The sequence below is a fragment of the Pollicipes pollicipes genome, unplaced genomic scaffold (genome assembly GCF_011947565.3).
Source record: "Pollicipes pollicipes isolate AB1234 unplaced genomic scaffold, Ppol_2.1 Scaffold_5724;HRSCAF=6776_pilon_pilon_pilon, whole genome shotgun sequence".
NCBI lineage: Eukaryota > Metazoa > Arthropoda > Thecostraca > Pollicipedomorpha > Pollicipedidae > Pollicipes > Pollicipes pollicipes.
Window position 1 is genome coordinate 34,851,255 of NW_023596746.1, and position 27,080 is coordinate 34,878,334.

General features: G+C 61.6%; 1 protein-coding gene across 1 annotated transcript; it reads left to right on the plus strand.

The window, feature by feature from the left end:
* The first annotated feature begins 257 nt into the window (after positions 1-257).
* On the plus strand, positions 258-26,315 carry LOC119102982 (myocyte-specific enhancer factor 2). Its single transcript, XM_037226433.1, has 8 exons — positions 258-310; positions 8,122-8,227; positions 11,595-11,798; positions 17,962-18,117; positions 21,856-22,078; positions 22,808-22,938; positions 24,727-24,932; positions 26,132-26,315. Exons 2-8 carry the CDS (start codon positions 8,174-8,176, stop codon positions 26,313-26,315), a joined length of 1,158 nt encoding a protein of 385 aa, XP_037082328.1. The 5' UTR covers positions 258-310; positions 8,122-8,173.
* Positions 26,316-27,080: the final 765 nt, after the last annotated feature.

Below are 27,080 nucleotides of genomic sequence, written 5' to 3' on the forward strand. Positions count from 1 at the left end.
GAGGCCGTACTGCCGCCTAGTCGCCCTCTAGTCGCCGCCAGCGCCCGCGCCTATTTTTGATCAGCTATTTTCAGATTGTTGTATTTAAGTGATATTTTTGTTTGGACGGGACGGACGGCGCGCGGCAGGCGGGAAGCGGAAGGGCTCGCGCTGTGCGCCAGCTGACCGGTGGCCGGCCGCGTCGCGTACGCGTGCAGGCGGCGTAGTGACCGCCGCCGGCGAGGTGTTGTGTCGCCCGCAGCCGGCGCTCGGGCTCGGCGCCGCCGCTGCCCCCGTCTGGAGTCGCCGCCGGCAGCAGCCGTCCGCACCGGTACGTAGTGCTCGCCGTCAGCGCCGCTGGTCCCTGCTGGACTCGGCCGAGCACGCGCCGCGGCCCGCCGTGGCGCCGTCGCCCCGGACAGTGCCCCCTCCCCTCTCCCTCCCCGCGGCAGGACGGCGTGGCCGGGGAGCAGGGTCAGCCCGACTGGCCTGTTTGTCCGGCGCCGGCCGGCCGGCCGCGCTGGGCGCATCTGCCTCCAGGGCGCGGCATTCCTGCGCCGTCTTCGGTCCACTGGCCGCCCGAGTGTGTAGCCCGGCGCCGGGCCGGGCCCCCGATCCGATCTCGCCGCGAAACCGGGGCCCCTCTGTCGGCCGCTGTGTGGGCGGTGCCGTGACGCGGTGCCCTCACATCGGAGGGCCCCAGCGAGGCTCGGGGCAGCGCAGCCGCCGTCCGCCCCGACACTGCGAGACGTTCGCTGCCACACAGCGTGCGCCGCGGCCCGAGGCTGGCCCGTCCTGGCCTGTGCAATGCCCCTGACTCGACGCCTCACTCGACGCCTCACTCGACGCCTCACTCGACTCCTGACTCGGAACTCGCGGGTCGCCCCCCCCCCCCTCCCCCGCTGCCTGGCTCGCTGTGCGTTAGCTCCCCGTCCCCGTTCCCTGTGGGTCATCCCATCTGCCCATCCATACTGTCTGTGCTCTTGCTACGGTGTTCATATGCGGCTGGGGATCAGTTCTGATGGGCGGACTGATTCTCTGAGCTGGATCGGTGGGCTGTGGTGCGCTATCCACCTCAGTCCCCGTGCTCCAACTTCGAGCGCTATTAGCTGGGTTGCAAACGGGGCCTGCATGAGCAGCGACCCTAACATCGAGCTGGTCCACGTCAGGCACCTGTTTGGGGAGGGTTCTTCCACGGAAGGTCCTCAATATTCCCAGAGCGTCTGCGTACCTTTTTTGTGACATTTCGATGTTACGTACTGGTATGCTGTACTGAGCAATACGAAATCAGGCGCTTGTCTTTCTCGCTCTGTCACGTTTCCCCCAAGGCCCGGCGCAATACGTTCGCAATGAGGACCACTAGCCCGCCCGCTTCCCCTCCGTGCACGTTTTTGTTGCAAACTCCCGTCGACATCCTGCACTCGCCAGGATGTAATGTGGAGCGTCACGGCGTGGCGAATTGGGTGGTAACTGTGCTCTTCGGGGCTTCCATGCCGATGCGTGGTCACAAGGCGGGGGGGGGGGGCCTTCTAAACGCGCTGCTTAGGGACGGATGTGCGCGCAGTGAATGAAATAGCACAACCACCCGATGGAGGTTCCTATCGCCACTTACAGCTGTTTCCAAAAAAACAGCCACACGCTTGACTTGACCCGGTTTTACCAGGAGTGCCACACTGTTTCACGGGTGTTGTTAGGCGCCTCAGAACCTTTTGAACATTTAATGCATTAGAACCCGGCTAGTGGTCCATCTTTGAGCTTCTCGTTTGTCAGGAGCCTCGTGGCTGTTTTAACCTCTGGTTTGTTTCGAAACTTTTACCCATTTTCCACAGTCCCTTGGCAATTCGCGGCTGCGTAGCTCCTCCAGTGGGCCAGTACTACTACTGTAGCTTCTACTACAGTGCACATTCTGAAGAAACAGAAAATTCGGATCGAAAAAACTTGAGCCCCATTCAATCCCCAACAGCTGTAATGCCCTCGCTTGTGTACCTTACCTTCGGCGGCAACGCTATGGCGAGAACTGCCGTAGTAGACATATACCGCCTTTCACTGTCCTCCCATGCAGTGCACGTAGTGGCGAAAGCTGTGCAGCTTGCTGCTGCGTAAAGGGTTCAACCCATGATAAGTTTGTTTAGTTATGCTGACAGTTGGCCTTCAATACACCGAGAGGAACTAGATAAACGACCAGGGGTGCAGCCAGCCAGGATTTTCTTAATAAAGGAGTTCGGATTTCGGTGAGGACGCATCACGCTGATTTCAACTTTTGTCAGAAGCCGCCTATGATAAAAACGAAAAAATCCGGGCACAAGGAAGTGGCCGCCCCCCCCCCCTTCCCTTGACTGCGCCTTCGTAAGCGACGTTATGAGGCTAGCATTGGTTGCTTTAACCAGGATCAATGTTTGCTTGATGACGTGATTCGACAAGTGCCTGGTCATATATTGGAGTTCGATGATTGCCAGCATATGAGTTTCAAACTCATGATGATGAAAAAGTGGGAGCTCGTGTGTGATTGGGGCTTTACGACGAATCCAGATGCCAAGGTTTTGTGACGTCACCTGCTCGTCACCTTGGCAGGAATGGCGGGACCGCAATGATTCGGGCCCAGCTGCGTATCTGTCTTATCAGACGCGCAGCTTAACACAAAAAAGAAAGCGGAACTCACTGCCTTTCCTGGTTATATCAAACCTATAAAGCTTCTTAAAACTACGCGCGCCGATTAAAATTACCTTCATGACATGGACATGGCATTCTTGAAACGAATAGATGTTAGAAACGCTGAGCTTAAGATTGATAAGGGCTAAAAGGTTTCTATTATAGTTGGACTACAGCTGAGGTCGGCCAGATCCAATTAAAAATTCATATTTGGAGTGTGGTTAGGTGGATAGCGATTCCTCATGCTCGCCTTGTTAAAAAATCTTGTGCGTCCCTAAACCGTTTTAGGAATTGCGCTTTTAAAGAACTATTAAGTGCTACCGCATTTGTGATTGTATTTTATGTCAACATGATAAAATAATTGTAACTGCACATAACTATATTTAATTTTTATCGTAGTAATGCGACCGGTATTGCGTCATGGCGAACATCGAACTGAATGTCTCGAGGCCGCAATATATTAATCTAGCCTCTACTACGACTCGACGAAATGCTTCGTTTCTGGTGGCGGGTTCAGACCTAATTGGCAATTCCCTGCGAGTTGTAATATTTTTTCTGTCACGAGGCAAGGATATCAGGCACGTTTGGCCCATCTCTCCGGTGGCGCAGGGCTATTCCGTCCGTCTGTACTATGGTCTACCACAAAAAACCTGGCATGTCAGTTATGCCACCTCCCACTTTGCTTTACTTTTGCCATGATCCGCGAAGTCTGACATATCTGCGCAGCATTGACCGAAGAGCTAGCTCGTGCATAATGCGCTCCGCGGAGTCAGACCCGTCAGCGGCGTGACGCTTCCTAGGGTGGTCTCGCGTGTGCTGTGACGTTTGCATTAGGACGCGTCGGCCTCCCGGTTCGTGCTCTGGCCGTCTCTGGGGCCGGTCGCAGCCGACAGCCGCGCCTGTCTCTCTCGCCGAGGCTCCGGGGATGCCTCACGGGACCGTACTTTGAGCAGGCCGTCTCGCAACGCCAGGTTCTGTGCCGCGTCTCCGCCCGTCCAACCTGGCAAGTGGATCTATTTCCGTTTGTAGGCGTCATCAGTCAGATGTGCTGTGGTATGTACGCGTACTAGTTTGTATCAACCACATTGTGCTTTCCGTGTATTTTTGGGCATGGAAGGCAGGCAATGTCACACCAGCGATTTTTAAACGCCCTGAAGAGGCTCAGGTACTCGTCATTACGTGTGAGCGACGCCACGTCCGTGCAGGAGGATGGCTCCCGGCTGGCGGCTATTCTCGGCTGGTCAGTGGAGGTGACATTGCTCATTCATAGCGCGGCCTGGTGGGCCCGGCGCCCGGTCCAGCCCAGTCGATAGCTCGATACTTCCCGAGAGACGGCAACGGGCGGACAGGAAAACACGGAGAACGCCTGGCCGACCGCGGCCGGACTGCCCGCCGATCGCGGCCGGACTGCCCGCCGATCGCGGCCGGACTGCCCGCCGGCGCGGTCGTCGCTGGGGACCGACGACTCGGGCGTGTGATCGTCCAGAGGACGCGGGTCATTAAGCGCCTGCCACTGGACTGGAGTTCGCGGTTGACGGCAGTGGTCTAAACCGCTCAAATCAGGTGGCTGCTGGAGTGTGAGAGAGGCACTTAATTTGTCATAAGCAGGATGCTAAATCAGGAGAGACGATCTTCGTTGAGTCTGTCGGCGCTGGCGTCGTCCAATCAGGTTGTGTCGTAGTTGGTGCCACTGTGTCTGGGGGCCGTTCGGAGAACTCCATGTGTTCCAATGTTGACGATGTCCCGGCGCGGCTGCGGCCTGTGGGTAGGATTTTTTCACCGGTGGCGGCGGCGCTCCGACGCTTGCTGTAATCCGCCGCTCTCCCCCAGCGGTCAGGCCCCCTGACCTCCCCCCCCCCTCCCCCCCCCCGACACCCCGCTCCCATCTGCACAACTGCTGGCGCATCGCCCCCGTGACCGCGTGTGCCCGCCCCCGCTATCGTCACACATGTGCACCGCGCGGCCGCGTCCTCGGCACTCCGATAGCGGCTCCCGCTGCGCGGCGGCCGCCCGGCAACACGCTCAGTGCGGCCCGGCGAGGACTGAGTGGCGGCAGCCCGGCCGCCTCCGCCCCGGCCGCGGCGCTGGCCAGGTACGCCGGCCCTGCCGCCGCCGCCGCCGCCGCCGCCGCGCAAACGGGTTCTCTCAAGGTCCCGTTGATTTTTTATGCGCTCAACATGTCGGTCCGGTCTCATGTGGCCGGCCGGGCGGCGGTCCGGGCGGGCCCGCCGGCCGACCGACCAACGTTAGCGCGCGCGCGGCCTCCTGACCTGCAGATGACGGCCCGTCGGTGACGCGCGGAACAGTGCCGTGACCGGGCCTGCACACTGCGCAACACACCGGGACGGCAGCAGGCGCCCTTGAGCGGTTTCCGGCGTGCTCTGTGATGGCTGGACTGCTCGGCCATGTTGCACAACCTGCTCGGTGCGGTTGGCAGCAGTGCGACACTGCCATGGCCCGGACTGCTCGGCCATGTTGCACAACCTGCTCGGTGCGGTTGGCAGCAGTGCGACACTGCCATGGCCCGGACAGGCCGACTGGGACCACGAACAGCTCTCAGTCGACGTGGCGTGTGCGTCTCATGCGGAGCCCGTTCAGTCCGGGTCGCACAGCCGGCCCTACACCGAGCGCCACACACCATCACTCTCCCCTGCCGATCGTATCATGCACACAACAGTGCGCACCCATTCCGCCCGCCGGTGGACATTTGCACTGTTGGCTTTGGGCTGTGGCGCCGGCCGTGCGGCCGTAACGGCGTCCGGAGGACAATGCCCGCCGGCTAACGAGCTCCAGGACCGACGGGGACCCGGCCGCGGCGCCGTCCGCAAATGACTCGCGGCCTGACGCTATTGACGGCGAATTGACGGCGATAACAGGGCGCTGAGGCGCCGGCTGGCTGACCAGTGGGCCGCCCGCCGGCACTTAGCGGTGTGGCGGGGCGCGTTAGCGCTACGGCCATCAATCGGCGTTGACACGGCGGCGTTGTTGACAGTGCTGTGAGGCGCACAGTGGCGCGGCCGCGCGGCCGGGTAGCGAATGACCGGCAGACAAACCCTGTTGTTATAGGAGAAACACACAATGGATGGCGATCATTGGCATGGTCGACCGCCGCTGTCGGGACCTCTGCGACTGGGGCCGACTGGGGCAAGCCGGGGCCGACCGAACGGCGCGGGGCCCGGTGCGGCTCGTCCGGGTCCCGGTTCCGAACGACACCGGCTCAGGCTAGATCAGCCCTCTGGCGTCGATCCTGCGCCCTCGAGGCGGGCTTGGAGGACCGGGGACAGGCAGGTCAGGTGCAATTCGATCCTCTTGTCCTCTATCCTGTTTCATCCTGCATCCTTGTGACTCCCCGTTGGTTAGAGACAGGCTGCATGCGTCAGCCACGATTGGGTCGAGAGCCCCGTGGGAAGGAGGACCCGACCGGGCACCCGGGTTAATATTGCGCGGGTTAAAGCTCGGTGGTTGCACCCAGGTGCATGCAACTCTGCCTGACCGTTAACCATTTCCTTCATCCCACAGCCCTAAAATGATCATTTCTGGTTGAAAGGGCTCTGATCCAAAAAGCAAACGAGGAAAGGGGTTGGGACGGCCTGGGGATGCCCCGATGGCCGGGGATGGCCAGCGCGGACGTCAGGGTCTGTATCCCGGTGCGGGTGACGCGGCCGATCCCGTCGGCGTACTGCTGTTATCCGTACGGCGTGACGCCGCGCGGCGTCCGGGCCGGCCGGCTGAGCGGCGGCAGTGTGCCGCCCGCCGCGCCGCCGTCAGCAGGGCGACCGTGACCACCGCAGCGGCGCCTGCAGTGCTCCGTGGTGGTGAGGCTGTCGGGCTGGGAGCGGGGTCGCCGCCGGGTCAGTGGTCGGCAGGCGAGGCGGGCCGGGTGTCGGAGCTTCCGGCTCCTCCCTCCCCCGGGCTCCGCGGGCGGTGCTCGCACCGGCTTAGCCGTTCGTCGCTCGCTGCCGACTCCGAGTTTGAGGGAGTTGGTGGCTGTGGAGGCTACTTGGTCCCGGTGGGGACCGCCGATACCGGTGAGTGCGCCCTTGGCTCGACAAAGCTTTTTAACGTCGAGATGCTTCTTCAGTGTTATTTGAAAGGAATCGTTTGAAGCACACCTATCATACTTTGATATCGCCCATGATCTAGGCCTACGTGATGACCTAACTGAGTGCGAGCCTCTGCGGCTGTCGGGAAGTGCGCGGTCAGGACGTGTTCAGTTCAGCGAGCGACCTGCTTGGTTCCAGCCGGGTTCCAAGAGACGCGCCGCTGGTGGGGGGCAGCCGTGCGTGCGGCGCTCTGGTGCCGACGCCGCACGCCACCGGATCCGGCGCGACCGCAGGGTGCGGTAAAGCTGGGCGGCTGCGGGTGATGCGGGCCAGCGCACCGGTGCTGGTGCTGGTGCTGGTAATGGTGGTTGTGGGAAGTGCACTCGTCTTCTCGGGAGGTGCGCCTGTCCAGATTGGCTGGCGGGCTGGCGAGCTGGCGTCTGTCCAGACTGGCTGGCTGGTTGGTGGCTGTCCTGGCTGGGTGGAGAGCTGACGTCCGTCCAGTCTGGCTGATGGCCTGGCGGGCTGGCGTCCGTCCAGACTGTCGGTCTGGTCAATGTCCAGATTGTCTGAGCTGGTAGATGTCCAGATTGCTGATTTGACACCTGTTTAGGCTGTCGGTCTGGCACCTGTCCAGACTGCCTGGTCGGCACCTGTTCAGAATGTTAGTTTGGCACCTGCTTAGACTCTCAGGCCGGCACCTGTCTGTCGGTCTGGCATCTGTTCAGACTGTCGGGTGGGCGCCTGTTCAGACTGTCAGGTGGGCATCTGTTCAGAATGTCGGTTGGCACCTTTTTTGCACGTGTTCAGATTGTCGGTCCGGCACCTGTGCCGACTGTCGGGCCGGCAGCTGTTGGAGATGACACCTGGCCGGACAATTGGACTAGATACGTGCAAAATATTAAGCCTGGCACCTGTTCAGAATGATTAAGCCCAGCACCTGTCCGGTGACCATACGCGCTGATATATTGGCTGTCTTATGGCTGTCCGGTGATATTGTCTGTACCCAGAAGCTGATGCCGAACTCCAGCTGCGCATGGCCTATTGTCGACTTATTTATTCAGCGATCACCGGCAGAGCGATATATGAATGATGATGACCCCGCAACAGGCGAAGTCGCCTGGCCAAACGCAATGCATCGAAGTCAGGAATCTGACGTAAATCAAAACAAACTCGAGACCCATCGTCACTGGTGACTGGCGAGTACCCAGAGATGAGAAAGGCGCCCTCCCCGTCCCCACCCAGGGCGAGGGCGAGACCTGCGCGCTTCTCCCCCACCCCAGAACGCCCGAACACAGTCATTCTGGATGCATGTAGCAACCTCCACGGAGCTCTTCGCACCGCTGGATTTGAACGAAAGTGCGGCGTGATGCTTGTGAAATGCTAACAATTCTTCGCAAAGAGCGTTTAGCTTCCTTCCAAAAATGACGTATGTCTCTGAACGTTTCAGATTTGTTTCCGGTGATCTTCTACGAAGCCAGCCAACTCCAGAGGAGTTCATCATGGGTCGCAAGAAAATTCAAATATCTCGTATCACCGACGAGCGCAACAGACAGGTCAGTGTATCAGCCGTCGTCCTTTCCATAGCCCGAGTAGATTGCCAAGTGAAGACGGCCATAATTCAGTCACCGATAGTTGTTATTTCATCGTGTCAAACCGCTGGCCGATGACTCCGGGCGCCTAAACCGCCGCCGCACGTGACGTCGTCGGCTCGTCCGGCTGAGTCACGCCCGGCTGACCTATGGCAGACGAGATGCGGCGCAGTGGTGCCGCCGGGTCGGAGGCGTGACCTATGACGTCACGGCCGGCCTGTGGTGGGGCTGGCGCCGGGCTCCGGGCCGGCGCCTCTCCCAGACGCGGTGCTGGGAGTGGACTGGTCCCGAGGGGAGGGGATTACCCCCAGTCGGTGGAAACCAGATACTGTTACCTGAAGACGGCGACGCAGCATGTCGCGAGCTGGCCGTCCGCGGCTCCCGCTGCACGTGTGGTGGCCGGTGGTGGTCACCGCCGCACGTGAGTTGACCGCCGGCGGTCGCCGCCGCACGTGAGGCGATGGGTGGTGGCCTACCGCTGCACATGAGGTGACCGGAGGTGGTCACCGCCGCACGTGAGGTTACCATCAACGTCTTCCACCGCACGTGAGGCGACGGTTGGCGGCCACCGCTGCACGTGAGGCGACGGGTGGCAGTCACCGTCGCACTTGAGGTGACCGCTGGTGATCACCGCCGCACGTGAGGTGACCGGTGGTGGTCGCCGCCGCACGGGAGGTGACCGGTGGCGGTCTCCGCCGCACGTGAGGTGACCGGTGGTGACCACCGCCGCACATGAGGTGATCTCCGGTGGTCACCACCGCGTGTGAGGTGACCGGTGGTGGTTACGGCCGCACGTGAGGTGACCGGTGGCGGTCACCGCTGAACGTAAGGTGACCCGTGGCGGTCACCGCCACACTGCGGTGGCCGCCGGTGGTCACCGCCGCACGTGACGTGACTGGCGGCGGTCACCGCTGCACGTGAGGTGCCCGTTGGTGGTCACCGACGCTTAGAATCGTGCCCGTTAGTCGGATGGGGCTAACTAACCCCAGCACAGACGTGCTGGCCGGCTGGGTGACTGCGACGGAGTTGCGGTCGGGCGCCGCGCCGCGCCCCCCCCCCCCTGACGGTGGGGGTCGGGAGGTCGGCTGTCGGGCTGCCCCCCCCCCCCGACCGTTAGGGTCGGGAGGTCGGCTGCCAAGCCGCCTCCCGTCCCCCCCCCCACCCCTCCCCCCTCCCCCCGACGGTTTGGGTCAGGTCGGCTGCCGGGCCATGTTGTGAAGCCGCACACGAAGGCTGTTTTACCGTGCGCATGATTTGTTTTATGTTAGACAAATAAAGTGAATACACCTATTGCACTGGATGTACGTACCTATTGCACGTACTTACTGCACATACTTAATGCATTGCGCGTTCGGGTGGACAGAAAGTACAAACAGTAAGGTGTGAAATGCTGGGAAAATGGCCCTCAAGTGCCACTAAGGTAGAAACAATTTGTGTGAATTTGCAGACCATGAAATACGGCCGCCAATGCAAGGCTACCCGCGCCCATGTACTCACGCTTTTGGAAATGTTTGTTCAGACATAAATGTAGATTTCCAAGGTTTTCAGGGAGGGTATGTCTCAAAGAGGGTATCTCTTCTGTATTCTTGCGCGAAGACACTCCAAACATTTTCCGATACGCAGGTGCCGCAGTGTTGCCGGAGCTGATGTTACCCCGCATTCTGGCGACGTGTAAAATGTTCTGGTAGGTATTTGGACACAGGGGCGGGGGGGGGGCGTGTGTAGCGGGCCGCAGTGAGGGGAGCCCAGTCGGCAGGGTTCAGCGCGGCACCGGGCCGTGGCAGTGGGCAGAAGTCGCGTCCCCGTCAGCTGGTGTACGGGGCCGTGTTGTGCGGCTTCCCCTGCAGACGGCCGCGGCAGTGGGCCTGCCGCTGGTGCGCTTCAGCGGGCTGCAGTGTCCAAACGGAAACGACGGCATGCGCTGAAGGTCACCATGATATATCAGATGGACGTGGTTTTCCGCGCGAAAAAGTGACTCGCCGGGACTAGGGCACGCCAGGAAAATTGCACGGGCTGAACTGCTATGTGCGTTAGTTTAAACCGTGTAACGGCGAGCAACCCCCGGGGACCGTATACGCCAGGAGTAGTAATCTCGACTATTTAGACGGTTTGTATCAAGATTATTGAAGGCTCATGTGTACGGAGTTTGTTCCTTGACGTGGTTTTGCGATGACCTTTGCATGGCAAACATCTTATATCTAGTATCACCGTGATTTGCTAGCAAGCTGCATGCATGATAGGAAACAAGCTCATGTGCGGTTTGTTGCAGAACAGGATCATTATCATTGCGGTGCGGGCTATGGCGGGGACGAAACCGTTGGATCCGGCCTGATGGGATTAATTTTGATTAGGCTGCTTCATTATACACTAATGTGCATTCTTCCCTTGCACAGCATTACAAAAAGGAGCGAGCATACTGCGCTCAGCGTGTCGACATCTGTCGTCTGCTGTCAGCTTGGTCGCGTGCGACGGCATCAGATTTAGAGCAAGTCGGTATCTGCGATCACATGCTCAAACAGCTTTCGTCGTTCTTTATCAAGTGTGTTCCAAAAAAAAACGGCAGGCAGCACAGGCACACACGTAACCACGCCACCATCACCTGTCGCCACCGCTGTCGACTGGCGGGGGTCCTCCAGCGCCGCAGCACGCGCGCCCTGACCCCGGTGCAGGTCACGCTTTGTCAGCAGGGGGTACATGAGGGTGTCGGCCGGCGGCTCGGCGTCCCCGCCGACTGTGAGACGCCATGGGCGGCAGGTTGATGAAGCGCCGGCGCTCACACGAAAGCCAAGTTAACGAAGTCGGCTTTCGCTGGTCTGCGGACGTAAGAAAATAACCGTGTCGACTTATTTTTGATAAGGAAAATCTGGAAGGCACGCTCGGAGTGGCATCCTGTGAGCGGATTCAGTACCTGTTGTCTGGAGTGAGAGCATCTCCCGGAAGGTGGCGATGCGGTCGGCCAGTCCGCGCGGCCCGGATCGTGACTCCTCATCCACCGGCCACTGCCCCAGCGCCGTCCCACGCCAGCATGCTCAGACGGGGGGGGGGGGGGCGACACCCGACCCTGGTTCAGGTAGCCGGCCATGCGAACGGCCCCGGGCGCTGTACGCTCCCGGACGGCGGTTGCCTGGCGGCGCGGCGGGCCGATGTGGCCGGCGACGGCCCGCCTCGTCCGGCGCTGGCACCTGCCTGGCGGCGTCAGTGGCGGGGCTGCGGGACCCGCGCCGCATCTGCCGCCGCCGGCAGCCGGCTCTCGCCCCGCGCTGGACGCCGCCGACTTTACCGGGCGCCCTCGGCCGCGATCGTCCCTGTATAACCCGGCCTGCGATTTCAGGTAACGTTTAACAAGCGCAAGTTCGGCGTGATGAAGAAGGCGTACGAGCTGAGCGTGCTGTGCGACTGCGAGATCGCGCTCATCATCTTTAGCTCGTCCAATAAGCTGTATCAGTACGCCAGCACCGACATGGATAAGGTTCTGCTCAAGTACACAGAGTACAACGAGCCGCACGAATCGCTGACCAACCGAAACGTGATCGAGGTGAGCGTCCGCGCCTTGACAGCTGCGACCTCGTTGGCAGGTGACCTTCACTAAGCGCAAGTTCGGCCTGATGAAGAAAGCGTACGAGCTTAGCGTGCTGTGCGACTGTGAGATTGCCCTCATCATCTTTAACTCGTCCAATAAGCTGTTCCAATACGCCAGTACCGACATGGACAAGGTCCTCCTGAAATACACCGAGTACAACGAACCTCACGAATCGCGCACCAACAGGGACATCCAGGAGGTATGGGCCAGGCGCTCGGCAGGCACGCAGCCGGGCGGTGGCGACGCCAGCAGCGGCGGCGGTGGCGGTGGCCCTCCGGCTTGGGGTAGAGCATGCTGTCTGCAGGTGACGGAGCCGCTGTGGGAGACGATGCTTCAGGTGGCGCTGCAGACGCTGGTGCTGGTGGCGGGGCTGGTGGAGGTCCTGCCGTCTGATCGCATTGCTGGGCTGCTTGTGTCGGGGTTACGCGGCTGCGGCTCGATCTGTGGGGTTGTGCGGCGGCTGCCCGGGCGCACGCGTCTCTCGGCTCCACAGGTGACGTCACCGTGCATGCGCTGTCGACCGGTGCAGGCCGGGGAGGCGTGAGGTGGCGGTCACCGGGGTGTGCTGGTGGCGGGTGAGAGCTGCTCATAGCTGTCGTATGACCTGAGGTCAGCCGCCGGTCCGCCGTGATGAAGGCGGCCGGCGGCCTGCGACCTGAGTAACCGGAACCGGCCTCTCGTAAATCAAAACTACGAATTCACGCGGCTGATTGCACCTTAGGCGTACCCTATCCGCTAATAAATCAGCGTGTTTGCACTTGGTGAACTCTGCCATGCAACAATGCAACCATGGAATATGATTATATCGCGTGCATGCACGGAAGGAACACAGCACCATCTAAAGTCCGTGGATTCGGTATTTTGTGTTACGAAATGATGGGCTGTGGGCTGCGGAGGTGTAGGACAGCCAGGATCGATGTATAACTACGTGAACTGTTGCGTCATTCACTGTGCATCAGTCACGTCTGTCTGCCTGTCTGTTTGTCGGTGTGTGTTTGTTGTGAGCATTTGTGTCTGAGTTGCAGCAGCCGCCCCGCCCAGTTGATAACTATCATAATCCCAGTCATGGTGCTTGTACGCCTGTCCCCGTCCGTGTCTGTCTGCCTGTCTGTTTGTCTGCCATGTTTTGATTATTTGTTTGCCTTTGTCTGTACGATGCGATTTTAGCGATGTAGTTTCGAAAGCCTCAAAGCGGCACGAGTAAAAACCCAACTTATCTCGCATGACGCCTTCCCAAGCTTGACGCCGCAGATTGTTGTTGTCTCCCCTGATGTCATGGTGTCATGTTTTCGTGACTCATCTCAGCTCCACTCGCGACGTAAAGCCCGGCTTCTCCGGCGGCTGCGCACTGGACCGTGTATATGCAGGCCGGCGCTAGCACTCCGCGGCAGGCATCCTGCCGCCGTCCGCTGATGAACGGCGCTCTGCGGGCCTGTGGCCGGCGTATGGAGTACGCAGTCATCAGGCCCCTGACCGCGGGGCTGAGGCGCGCGAGATGTGCCGAGCCAGGCGGGGCGCTCGGACGGCGGAGCGGCGGCGGCCCGGTCGAGGCCGAACGGGGCCGGCGCTCTGCGGCAGACGCGTTGAGACCGCCACTCCGCCACTCTGCCACTGCGACGCGACACTCCGACACTCTTAGTATGGGCACTCCGCCGCTCCGCCACTCGTAATGTCGGCGTCCATGACTTGTTCGGGGAGCGATATCACCTGTTCATCTGTGTATGACGTTGATCTGATTCCCATGCAGGATGCAGTTTTCTAAATAGCGGTGAGGCTGCGATTCCAATGTCTTGCTCCGTCCCTGAATGTTGCAGCGAGATATTCGAGATGTGAACGTGAAGTAGGTCAGGATCGCATCACACCAACGCTGGGTTTCGGGTGCCCTTCGACGTGCAGGGCTCTTCCATCTCATCGGTTGGTCGTGCAAGACTACTCCGGCAATTCCAGGACTAACTACCGATGATTAATGAACGTAAGGCCAAAAAAAACGCCAATCGCTGGATTTCCAGGTGCATGAGCAGCGCCGGTTGTTGATATCCGAGCCAGCCGTCGCCGTGCTGTTGCCTGTGGGTGGCTTTCCAGCGCTGGCGACCGCGCTGCACGCGGCGGCGTGCGCCGATCCAATCGTGGCGGCGCGTCCGGGCGCCCCTGAACCCGAGTTATGGCCGGCCGGCTCCGAGCGCCGCTGCGGCCGCGTCTGGGGGCAGCGACGCGGCCGGCCGGCCCGCTTGTTAGTGTCGCGTGCTGAGGGCAGCCCACTGCGCAGCGAGAGGTCCAGCCGACGTCGACACGACAGCGACACACGGCAGACGTTGCCCGGGCGGACAGAGCGACGCTGTAGCGTTGGCTAAGGGTTTCATTGGTTGATTACGGTTGGATCCATTCAGCGGCGGCTGGAGAAGTCTCCCGTGGGGAAGCCAGTCACATTGTTTTGTAGGGCGTCCAGGGACTCGTTCAGGTCAGGTCCCTGCGCCGCTTCAGTGGTATTCACCTTGGCTCTTTACAGGGTCAGCAAGTAGAAAGTCCCTTTGGAGGCAGCCAGAATCCGCGTTGATGTCAATGAAACTTTATTTAACGCGGTTTCCAAATGCACGTTGTGTGTCGGGATCTGTCGGGGAACCCTGGCGCTGCCCCGCAGAGCGGCCGGCAGGGGGCGCGCAGTCAAGGCCCGCTCCAATTGATCAGCGTGACGTCACAATCGGAGGTAGGGGAGGGGGCAGCCGCCCGCGGCGGCTGGGATGACCCCGAGGCCACAGGTCGTATCGACCGGCGCCGGGCGTCCGCAGCTGATCCGGGGCGGGGGCTGCCGCCCGGCTGTCCCTGGGCTGGTGGGGAGGGGTGGGGTGAGCCACCCACCGTCGAGGGCAGAGCAGGCGCCTCCCGCCCTAAGACTTCGCTCCGAACACGACTCCGACTCGACCGTGTGTTGCCGGCTTCCCTGTCCAGGCTGGTCGTTTCCGGAGCGGCTAAGTGCACTGGCATGTTTCTGGGGGTTCGGCCGGTGCCAGCGCCGGCTGCTCACGGCTCCAGCGACCATGCTGTGGATGCGCGCGCTAAACGGTCAGAAAAAGACGCTTCCCATTAACCTCGCGGCGCCGTGATGGGAGGATCAAGTCGGGTGGTCAGTCGACTGTACCGCCTCATTCCCGGCCGAAGGTGGCTTGTTTGGGTGCTGGACGATCACGTTCGGACTGGATCTGGATGTTTGGATGCTGGATCTGCGATCCGCCGCACCTGGCGCGTGAGATTCGGTCCATTTAGCCAGTTGGGCATCTGCGCCAGACTCGGCCGGGCCTCCGTGGCATGCCGGTGCGCCCGACTGGCTTGCAGTTCAGGCCGTAGCTGTTTCCCTGATCTCAGATCAACTTGATATGTCCTGTGTGAGTCGTGTCCACAGCATTGCATGCGTGCTGCTATCTGCAAAGCATCGCCGGCTTAGTCTCCTCGCCGTAAACGTTGTCTTGGCCAATAATTCTCATAACGATGATGGCGCGCCAGTGAGCGGAGTCCATGTACGCCGGCGAGGGACCTGTTCCGCGCGTCACACGGACTGCTGCCGGCAGCTGTAGAGGCGGGCTCTCTGCTCTGGCCTCGCCTGGGACGCTCCAGCCCGTCACTGCGCCTGTGCTCCCAGGCCCAGACCCGGCCCGGCGCTGCTGATCTGTCGTCAGCCTCAGCTCCTGGCCGCCGCTGCCGGTGCCTGGCTCTGATCCCGTGTCATCCGCCAGGACACACACACGCACGCACGCACGCACGCACGCACGCACGCACGCACGCACGCATGCATGTATATATATATATATATATATATATATATATATATATATACCACTCTAGTGCAGTGTTTTCACTTTCGTATGTGTTGTGTGCGGCTGTGAATTGCGTCAGTTGGTGCGACAACAGACCTTGTCAGCGGCGGTATCGCTGTTTACACTCCTGGCTTCGGAACTGGCTGACCCCTGTTTCGCGGAGCGCCCGGACCGGAATGTCTTGCGCTCGCGCCGGCGGAAGCCCCGCACGCCCACCGGCCACGGCCAAGGACACGAACAGCCCTTCCGGCTTCGTTAGGCGAGACACGCGCAGCGCTGCCCTGTTATCTGGTTTAGCGTAAGCCGGCAGAGGGTCTTCCTTTGGCCGGGGTCACTGAGACCATCAAAGCTTCTGTCGCGAGTGGTTTGGCTCTCAAAGCTTCGTGCACGTAGGGTGGTGGTTTGCGTGAACTCTGTTGTAAGCCTGCGAAAACCAGAGTTTATTGAAAGGAGATTAAGCTTTTTGGAGGTCTTTGAAGTACCGGTGATCTCGTAGATCAAGATAAGTACAGCTGCGACTTCCAAACGTGCCGAACGGTCCCGTTCAACACAGCCGCACGCCCGGGCCTGCAGTGGCGCCATGGCCGACCAAGACGCTTCGTCTTCGCGACTTGCTCTGCACTTAATTTCCCCCTATCACCGCGTCGAACTCAGCTGAGTGTGGCGGCAGCGACGCGCTGGAGAGTAGACCGCGGCGGCTACGCTGCAGACAAAGCGTCCAGTGGCAGCATCTCACCACTGCACCATGACGTGGCGACGTTTTCTCCCGCGTGCGGTTGGCCTCTCCGGGTCGTCCCGTTCACCGCGTGCATGTCCGCTCAGCTGGAATCTCTGTGCGGCAAGCATAGCACATTTCCTCCCCCTCTCTGTGCCTGTGTCCCTCGGTTGTGTTGGGAAGCTGTTCCGTATGATGGGAGCGGTAATAGAATGGTGACACGTCCAAGCGTATCGACACGTACGAAGTGCTCTGAGGTGTCCTGTGTGCGCGGCGTTTTGATTATTGCGTGCATTCGCGCCGTCGGTTACATCGGGCGAACCAAGTCACTGGATTAGTGGGGCAATAGGGAATGTCGCCAACAGTCCAGGTGTTTACATCTTTTTCCGATATACGGCCCAAGGCCCGACCCAGCGAACCCAGCGAAGATCGGGCTACCTTCTGCGGACTCCTTGCGTGAAGAAGGCGTCATAGTCCCAGGGTTGTTATCGCAGGAGCCTCAATCGCCTATTTGTTGTCCCAGTCCCTGGTCGCAGATAGCAATCAGCCGCGGCGGCGTCTGCTTGGCACGGCCCGCGACCCACCGCACCTCCCGCCGCGCCCGCCCCGCCGGAGCCCCGCTTCGCCGTATTGTATCCAGTGAGCCCTCCCGGTCGCTGCTGTTGCCATTTTCATGGCCGCATGCCCGCCAGCTTAAATCTTTTGACCGGATGCAAGCCTGCTTTTGAGTCAGCCTTAGCTCAAGCCGGAGCACAGCTCACCGATCGGATCGGTGGAACAGGTCGCAATCGCGCCGAAATCGACGCCGGCCGACTAGGACATCTCTGAGCGGGAGCGGTCAGCGGTGCGGCGTTGTGGCCGCCGCGCCGCCTCCCTGGTCTCCATGCCGGCCGCCGACCGACCCGCGGCCCCCTGCCGCCGCCACCGGCAGCTGTGTCACGGTCGTGGCCAAAACCATGGCGGATGTTTGCGGTCGGCCACTATTTCGGCCGGCCGGTGGCGCGTTTATAGGCGGCCGCGATAGCCGGTGGCGGCGGGGACGGACCGGCCTCGCGGCCCCATCGGAACATCTGTTTGCTTTAGATGCGCTGCTATGGCGAGCGAGTCGGCCACTGCGAGCGCTCATGGACCATCGCTAGTGTCCGTCCACTGTGCTAATGGCAAAGGACAAATGTTGTTAATTGACGGCGACGGTCGAGTCGAGCGCGACCGTCGTCCACTATGCGGGCGGCGCCACCCAGCGGCCGCGCGCTCTGCAAACATCCCGGCGTTGGTGCATGCAGGCGACCAAAAGTCTGTCGTGTCTACGCAGGAGTTCGCTGTCTGTGTCCGACCTGACGTTTTTTGTCTACGTCTGTGGCGATTTCCACCGTTCATGTCTGTGCCGTCGCTGGTGACTCGTGGTTGTGCATGTCCCGTTGTATATGACCGTGCGGAGGCTCGCGTCTTCACCTGTGCGGAAGCCCACTACACCCCTCGTGACCCTCCTGTGTGTATGCCGGCGTGCCCAGCCCCCCCCCCCCTCCCACTCACTCACCCCCACCTGTGTCCACGAGCCTTCCTTTCACCGGCTTACCACTGCCGGCGGTTTCAGGCGCTGAACAAGAAGGAGCACAAGAACGGCGGTCTTAGTCCCGAGAGCCCCGAGCCGGAGGACTTCCTGGCGCCGCGCGCCGACCCCAAGTACAGCAAGATCGAGGAGGAGTACCAGGTGCTGATGCAGCGTAGCAACCAGCTCAACGGCAACAGGGTGAGTCGGGCGCCGGATCGGGACCGGAGCGTGGGAGTCAGGGGATCGGGACCGGAGCGGGAGAGTTGGAGGATCGGGACCGGAGCGGGAGAGTCGGGGGATCGGGACCGGAGCGGGAGAGTCGGGGGATCGGGACCGGAGCGGGAGAGTCGGGGGATCGGGACCGGAACGGGAGAGTCGGGGACCGGATCAGGACCGGAGCGGGAGAGTTGGGGACCGGATCAGGACCGGAGCGGAGTCGGTATCGGGCGGGAGCCGCGGCGCGGGTCCAATAGTCACGGGACTTCCTGACGGCAGGCTGCCTGACCTGCAGCTGGACAGGAGCTGTGGGCAGAGTCTGTCGCTAAGGGGCGCAGGCTGCATCATTTGACGTCTCCCACGCATGGCTGCAATTCTAGCAGCTGGCCTTGCTTTTCGTTGCAGGCGACGTCGGGAACGGCCTATTATGATTTTTTAAGTTACTGTATGCTCGCCGCCTTTGTCGAGCTATAATTTCCAAAGAAAAGATGAGCACCTGTATCGGTATGATCAAGCAGTCGTGGTTCGTGCACAGTTACACTGCTTCATGGCTAGCTAGAGAGAGGCGGATTAGCCTGGTATTTACGTCCCTCGGGAGACTGACGGCTTTTATTGCCGGATAACCAGGAGAGCGGCGAGCGCGGGCGGTCTGAGGTCCCCGGCTGGCCTTCCCAGCGGACCGCGGAGCTGTCACGCGCGGTGGGCGGGCAGGGGTGTCCCAGCGCGGAACCGGGACCGCCTCGGCGTGTCGGGACGACCCGTAAAATCGTTAGCCGGCCGCGCCCCGTGGCCTGGGCGGGGTTAGGGTCGGTCGATCCGCCACGATACGCCGGTCAGCCGGCCAGCACCCGAACTGGTCTGGTGCCCCTCCAGCTTGAGCCGTGGCGTCCGCCGTGTACCGCCGGGGGCACCTCTCACCACCTCTGGGGCGCCGGCCGGCGCGCCTCTTCTGGATGGTGTCATCCCCGCAATCGGCATGGCCTTCCGAGTACAACCGAGTGACTGGGCGTATTCGTTAGCCTGCACGACCACGAGACCAATTTTGAGGAGTGTGTGCCACCGTGAAGCCGGCTGGGCCGTCGGCCCCACGGCGCACTCTCTGCCCTTGCAGCGGTGGCGATGTTTACCCGTTCGTGCACAGACGTCGTGCATTTTCGCCGGCCGTTGGCCGATGTAGCTCACTCGCTCCCGGATCCGGCCTGTAATGGGATGCCACGCTCAACGTTCATTGCATCGTCTCCGTCCATGCGGCAGGCTCTCATCATACATTGAGTTCCGTCGCCGCTGGCCGAACCGCGCAGGCGAGCTGAGTGCTTCACCGCACGCGAATGCCGTGCAGTCTGTCACCGGGCTCGCCGCGGCCTGCCCGGAGGTGGTGTTGTCTGGTACGCGAAATCTGACCTAGGTCAAGCTGCGGCGGAACAAAGGAGCCGTGCCGCGACCCCGGCGACGGCGGCCGCTCACTGCTTTCCGGACTTGGCCTGGCCCTTCGGGTCACGTGAAGCACATCCTTGCCATAGCGCGGAGGGCGGCCGGGTTCGCTTGGTCATGCTTGCGCCAGTGCCTCCCGCTTGCCTCCCGCACAGGGTCGGGGCGGGGCGGGGCGGGGGCTCGTGCCGCTGAGTCGTGCAGGAGTCGAGCAGCGGCAGGCGCATAGTTGCGGCCGGGTGTCTGCCCAAATACCAGAGACGCGGTCAAGGTCGCGACCGGCCGGCGGTCTGATGTCATGGTGGCCGCCGACCGGCCGGACAGGGCACTGTCAGGGACGGACTGACCGGGCCGAACCGGCCGGACAGGGCACTGACAGGGACGGGGCTGACCGGGCCGACCGGCCGGACAGGGCACTGACAGGGACGGGGCTGACCGGGCCGACCGGCCGGACAGGGCACTGACAGGGACGGGGCTGGCCGGGCCAACCGGCGGACAGGGCACTGACAGGGACGGGGCTGGCCGGGCCGACCGGCCGGACAGGGCACTGACAGGGACGGGGCTGACCGGGCCGGCCGGCCGGACAGGGCACTGACAGGGACGGGGCTGGCCGGGCCGACTGGCCGGACAGGGACACTGGCAGGGACGGGGCTGGCCGGGCCGACTGGCCGGACAGGACACTGGCAGGGACGGGAAGGACGGGATGGAGCTCATAATGGATGATGGGACAAGACAGCGACTTAGGGCAAGCATCACCGGAAACTTACATGACCACTAGACATTAGTTTCAGAACCTGTAGTAGCAGGGAGGACTGAACAGGACTGCTATCCAGGGACAGTCACTCAAAGGAGATATGACTGGCCGTTCAGAAGAATACATAACATTATAAGACAGGACGACGCAGAACAGGGTGGACCAAGCAGACCAGAACCAAAACTGAGCCAGCAGTTCAGCGAAGGATATGTAGGGCAGAACATCAAGATGGAATAGTTAGCCCCCCCCCCCCCCCCCCCCCAGAAGCGGTACAACTCCGGCGGCGAGGTCCTTGGCCTAGGGCATCGACCGGCAGGGCCAGGCCAGGCCCCCGTGGTCTGGTCGTGCCGCCTGCTGGTCGCTGCTGCTGACGCAGCCAGAGGCGGGCCGTTTGACGCCTGCTGGTCGCTGCTGACGCGGCCAGCGGCGCGCCGTCTGACGCCTGCTGGTCGCTGCTGACGCGGCCAGCGGCGCGCCGTCTGACGCCTGCTGGTCGCTGCTGACGCGGCCAGCGGCGCGTCGTCTGACGCCTGCTGGTCGCTGCTGACGCAGCCAGCGGCGCGCCGTCTGACGCCTGCTGGTCTTTACTGACGCGGCCAGCGGCGTGCCGTCTGACGCCGGCGTCACTGGCCGCTCCACGCTGCCCTGCTCGGCCGGCTCGCCGTGGCTCGCCGGCCGGTGAGCCGGTCTGGCCGGTGGGTGGCGCGGCGCGGCCTGGCCGCGCGTCGGCCCTTGTACGGGCAGCCCCTCCCCTTCTCCCCGGGCTGGGCTCCACCGCTCACGGAGCCCACATGCGCGACGTCGACTCGGCGCGACAGCAAACGCCACCGGTCTGATCTCAGGTATCGGTGTGTGAAGTGTGGACGTGCCGAAGCGCTGGGTGCACCTCATTAAGAACGCCCCGGGCGAGGCGAGATTGAGCATAGTCGGCCCCTGACCGGGCGCGCGCATTGGGGCCGTGGTGCGTGAGCTGGTGCGGATGCGCATGCCACCTAGGATGCATATGGGCCGGTGGTTTCGCGTGAACAACTGCCCGGATCAACGTCTCCAAGCATGTTCTACAAGGCCAACCACACAAGTGCAAACCAAGGCGGACTGGGCCTGGTTTGGCGACGGCGTGAGTGTCGGATTACATTTTTTTGCGCCGGCCAGCTCACAGGCCTAAGGAGCGAACTTGTATCTGAGCAGGTCTGCCACAAACCCACAATGAAAGGAATTATCCCGTGGCTTCGTTGGAATTCGTCGCCTGTGCAAGACTGGGGCTCGCCGCCCGTTCCATGGCCGCGTGTTTATCATCTCTAGCCCCAATGTAAACGATGTGCGTCAGTGGCTGCCTGTTGAGCGACCAGCATGCAGCGGCGGTCTCTGGAGTATAGTGAGGGACATCTCACTGCCGGCGGACGGCTGCCAGGAGGCCACCGGGCGCCTTGCGGCGCTAGGTCAGCGCGTCAGGTGGCCTCGACCCGCCACCTCAGCCCGCGGCGTGCGGCGGCTCCTCCCGGCAGGCCGACGCTGACTTCGCTCTGTCCACTTTGCAGGTGGGCCTGTCCCTGGGCGGGTATCAGCTGGGCGGCGGAGGCGGCGGCAGCAGCGGGACAGGCGGCGGTGGCGGCGGCGGTGGCGGCGCCGGCGGCGGCAGCGTGGCCGTCAACAGCCCGTACGGCGCCGGCTCGGAGGCCGGCGGCGGCGGCGGCGGCGCCATGATGCAGCCTTCACCGCAGATGCAGCACTCGCTCAGTCCGCGCCCCGGCTCGTCTCAAGGTAGGGTCCGCCCCCCCCCCCTCCCTTCTTCTCCCCACGTCGCACGGCTGCAGTGCTGACGCGCGATGGCAGCTGCCCGTGACCGGCGTCCAGAGTTCTGTCGGCGAGGATAGGAAATCAGACGTCTGTTTCTCAGCGGTGACCAATGGCCGGACCGACCCTGGCTCCCAGTCCCCGGCAGCGCCTGTCGCGAGGGCACGTCGCTGGTACACATGACCGGCATGCAGGAGCCGGTCGGCGCCCTCGTGTGGGCGCGGCTGTGCGGTGTGGAAGTGGGGCGGGGGGGGGGGGGGGGCGGGCGGCAGTCCGCCGCGGCGCCATCTGAAGAGCGGCTCTCATGACCGCGGACGCTGCACGGCCGTCAGTCGATCTCGTCGACAAAGCTGGTTGATCTTAAAGAAACAAACGAACAAAAACAAAGCAAAAAAACGCTGCGTTATCGTCCTCGCGCGTTGATCATACTTAACCGAGGTCATGTTCGTGTTCACTGTCAAATTGTCACGACACACGTTGTTCCGTGTTGGAATCTTAGTATGCGCCACATCTGGAATCAATAGCACCACAATCAAGCAGCATTGGCGAGGTGCGTGTACCAACCGCATGTGATACCCTTCGGCTTGGGCGACCGCGGCAGCCAGCAGCATCCTCCGCGTTGGGCACAAAATGGCCATTGTGGTCGGCGTGTCCTGAAGCGCCAACAACCAACAAAGGCACCCTCCTCGCCCGCAGGCTTGCTGGACATGTCCAACGGCTACCCGAACTCGACTTCTCCACTGCCAGGATCAACGTCTCCGAGCATGTTCCACAAGGTCAACCACAGCATGAAGCCGCAGCACTCGCCGAACGGGGCTCAGGCGACGGTACGGCAGCACCGGGCTCGTGATGTGGATCCATGGATCCACATCGTGGCTCTGGATCCACAGCCCTGGATTCATGGGGGACGGGGACGAGACGACCATCCCAGCTCTCGAGCACGCAGGTTGTTGTATGGAACCGGCGAATGGCGGCATGAAAACTTTCATAAATGCTGAAAAACCGTGATTTCTGTGCTTATATCCGCCATCATATATCGCTGCCGCCTTTGTGGCGAGGCCTCGCTAAGCTTTTGGGTGCATTTAAGCGTGTATTTACAATGTGAACTAAGACTTTGAGGCACAATGGCATATAGGCGGTCATATGCTGCTGTGCATTGGTCACGTCACCTCTCCCCGCCTTGGGCATGTTGTGCGTGACTCTTGAAGGTGTCGATGTTGCACGCCTGCGTTGTGTTCAGCAACTTTCAGTCCCTTTGCGCCCATGTTTGAGCGGAGGACGCGTTGCGAGGGACCTGTTGTCAAGCCCTCGCGGCGCGTGACCAGCCGCACTCCTACTCCCAGTGCGTGCTGGCGCAGTAGAGGGTCTCTCATAGGGAGTGCGCGAACTCCTGGCGCAGTAGAGGGTCTCCTACAGAGAGCACGCGAATTTGTGGCACAGGCTGGCGCGGTAGGGGTCTCTACAGGGAACGCGGGAGCTCCCGGCGCAGGCTGGCGCAGTAGAGGGTCTCTACTGGGAACACGGGAGTTCCCAGCGCAGGCTGGCGCAGTCGGGGGTCTCTACAGGGAACACGGGAGCTCCCGGCGCAGGCTGGAGCAGCATAGCGTCTTTCACATGGAGCGCGCGAACTCGTGGCGCAGGCTGGCGCAGTAGAGGATCTCCCACGGGGCGTACGTAAACTCGTGGCGCAGGCTGGCGCAGTAGAGGGTCTCCCACGGGGCGTACGTAAACTCGTGGCGCAGGCTGGCGCAGTAGAGGGTCTCCCACGGGGCGTACGTAAACTCGTGGCGCAGGCTGGTGCAGTAGAGGGTCTCCCACGGGGCGCACGTAAACTCGTGGCGCAGGCTGGCGCAGTAGAGGGTCTCCCACGGGGCGTGCGCAAACTCGTGGCGCAGGCTGGCGCAGTAGGGGGTCTCCCACAGAGAGCACGCGAACTCGTGTCGCAGGTTGGCGCAGTAGAGGATCTCCCACGGGGCGTACGTAAACTCCTGGCGCAGGCTGGCGCAGTCGCAGTCGTGTTCCGCTCGGCCTTGGGCGTCGGCGCTGATCTCAGGACGTTGTCGTGTCGCCACCTAAGTAACGGCATGTCTGTGGCTGTTTTATGACGCTGATGACGGGAATACGGCAGCAGTCACGGCACCAGAGCAGCTGCCACGAATCACGGCACCAAGGCAGCTGCCACAAATCACGCCACCATGGCAGATGTCACGAATCATGGCAGCGGCTTCGGAATCATCGCACGATTTGCGTGGTTGTGAACAGCAGAATTTCTTCAAGTTGATTTGAGGGTGCTAAAGAGACATACTCAATTAGCCTAGTCTTCGGATTCGTTTGCGGATTGCAACATCATTTTTACGATTACGACGCAACTTTATGGGACAAGACAAGCAGTTGGCTGAGTACGGTAACGACCCCCAAGACAAAAAGTTGGGCGAGGAATGGTGCGGCCTCAAACAGTTGTATGGGGGGGGGGGGGGGTAACAGCCCAAAAGATCTACAAAGCTCCGTCCAGGGTCGAGGTGCTGTGTAGCCGCCGGTCTGCCGCTGGCTGAAGCCGACGGTGCCGACACCTCTCGGCCGGGGCGCGCACTGACCCAGCTTGGTGTTTGCTGTAGATGCCGCGAGGTGGCGGTGGCGGCGGGCCAAGCATGCCCTCGGCTTCCGGCCTCCCGCCTGGTCTCAGCTACCCAGCCTCCTTCGGCGGCCAGGAATTTGTCAACCAGGACATCCAGCTGTCAAATCTGAACTCGCTTCACCCGTGGAACACATCCGTGGGCATAGGAGTCGTCCCGCAAGGAGGCCATCCCTCCATGCACCACAAGTAAGGCGCTCCCACGGCGCTAGGCCAAACTGCTGAGAATTATCTCATTAAGAAGACTCAGCGAAATTCTGTGCGACATGTTGTCCGTCTATGATGAGAGACGATATGGGCTTAGTGTCCCGAATTTTTGTATCGCCATTGCCTCTTTAATATCAGCCACCAGTTGTCCCCACCGAGCCCGTTATTGATGCAGTTCTTAGAAGAAGCGTTGCTAGAAAACACGGTGTGCTTACTTTCGCTGTCTTATCTCTCCACGCGGCCGCTGCCCGGCATATGTGTGTTCATGACTGCGGATCGTGTGTGTGTGTGTATGGGTTGGGATGAGGCTAGCACCTACCGAGGACAGACATTTGTAGGAGTTTGTAAACTGTTCACACATGTTGTGGGACATCAAAGATGAAATACCAGCGAACATTTCCGTGCTTTATGTGACGTCATTTGTTGCCCTGAACGTTGAATTCCGGAGCCGCTAACCACGCCAGCGACGGGTGGATTGTCACGATTAAAGTTATGCAACGGCCGTTTAACCGCGTGTGTGGAATGTCAACCACGCCTGTCACCCCTTGGGTCAAAGTGAGCATTTGTGTGGATTATGTGCCCAGATTGTCTCTGTCGCCGCGCTGACTGATGAACGGTTGGTTTCGGGGAAAGCTGTTTCTGGTGGCGCCCCTCTGCTGCAACTGACTGATGGCGCCCCTCCGCTACAGCTGTCCCTGACGATGCCCCCTCATACAGCTGTCCCTGATGGCACCAATCCGCTGCAGCTGTACTCCAACGGCGCCCCTCCGCTACAGCTGTCCCTGACGACGGCCCTCCCGCTGCAACTTTCTCCGACGGGCGCCCCTCTGCTACGCTGTCCCTGACGGCGCCCCTCTGCTACAGCGGCCCCTGACGGCGCCCCTCCGCTACAGCTGTCCCTGACGGCGCCCCATCCTCGCAGCTTCTCCGCGGCGCCCCTCTGCTACATCTGTCCCTAATGGCGCCCCTCAGCTGTAGCTGTCTCTGGCGGCGCCCCTCAGTTGCAGCTGTCCCATGACGGCGCCCCTCCGCTGCGTTGTCTCCGACGGCGCCCCTCTGCTACATCTGTCCCTAATGGCGCCCCTCAGCTGCAGCTGTCTCTGACGGGCGCCCCTCGGTGCAGCTGTCCCTCACGGCTCCCCTCTGGTTGCAGCTGTCCCTGACGGCGCCCTCTGTTGCAGCGTGCCGCACGTCTCCGTCTCGAGCAGCTCGCCGCCTCCGCACGGCGGCTCGCCCTCCCCGCTACGCATGATTAAGAGCGAGCCCGTCTCACCGCCTCGCGACGGCCACACCCCCGAACGGCATGCAGCACATGCGTCCCAGCTCCACCGGCCACCTGTCGCCCGGCAATATGGCGCCAGGTGAGTGGCGCGCCTGCTCGGCCGGCATGCAACGGGCTGCGGAGAGGGGTCAGTGCTCACCTGCTCTGACCGGTGATGGTCGGAGTTGTTTGGTGTCGGCGTGGAGTGGGCTGCAGAGGTCAGTGTTGAGCTGATCTGACCGGTCATGGTCGGGTTTGTTTGGTGCGGGCGTGGAGCGGCCTAAGGAGGGGGGGTCAGTGCTCAGCTGCTCTGACCGGGAGCGATCAGGGTATATTCGGCGCCGTCCCGGGCCTGCTCTCCCCTGTGTCCTTGGGAACAAGCAGGGAATGGAGCTGTGCAATGTTTTAAGCTTTTGAGCCGTCGAAACGGGCTTCTTCTGGTCCTATATCATATTAAGGAAATCTTAACTTTATCTCGGCCCGAAGACCAGAGGGCAGCCACTTTCTGCTGCTTTGGACCGACTGATTCCACGAGGTTTCCTGCTGTCAGCTCTGCGTGTCTCAATCGCCCCGGTCTCTGCGGGTGTAGGCCTGTTCTGTTTGCGTACGCTGGGCAGCGGTTGTACACCTTTTGCTCAGCTGCATAGACGCTAGGCCTGTGTCTGGTAGTAAATGACAGGTCTGTCCGGATTCATCTCTTCTCTTCCCTGGGACGGGTCTTCTGGCCTGAAATCCTGTATCGTTTGGTGCAGTGGGGCAGGGAATCACGTAGATTCTCAGACGTTGGACGTGTGATCTCACCAGTTTCATCCTCTGCGCTGGCTCCCCGGGGACTGGGGTGTTCAAGGTCCAGTGGGGAACGTAAACCG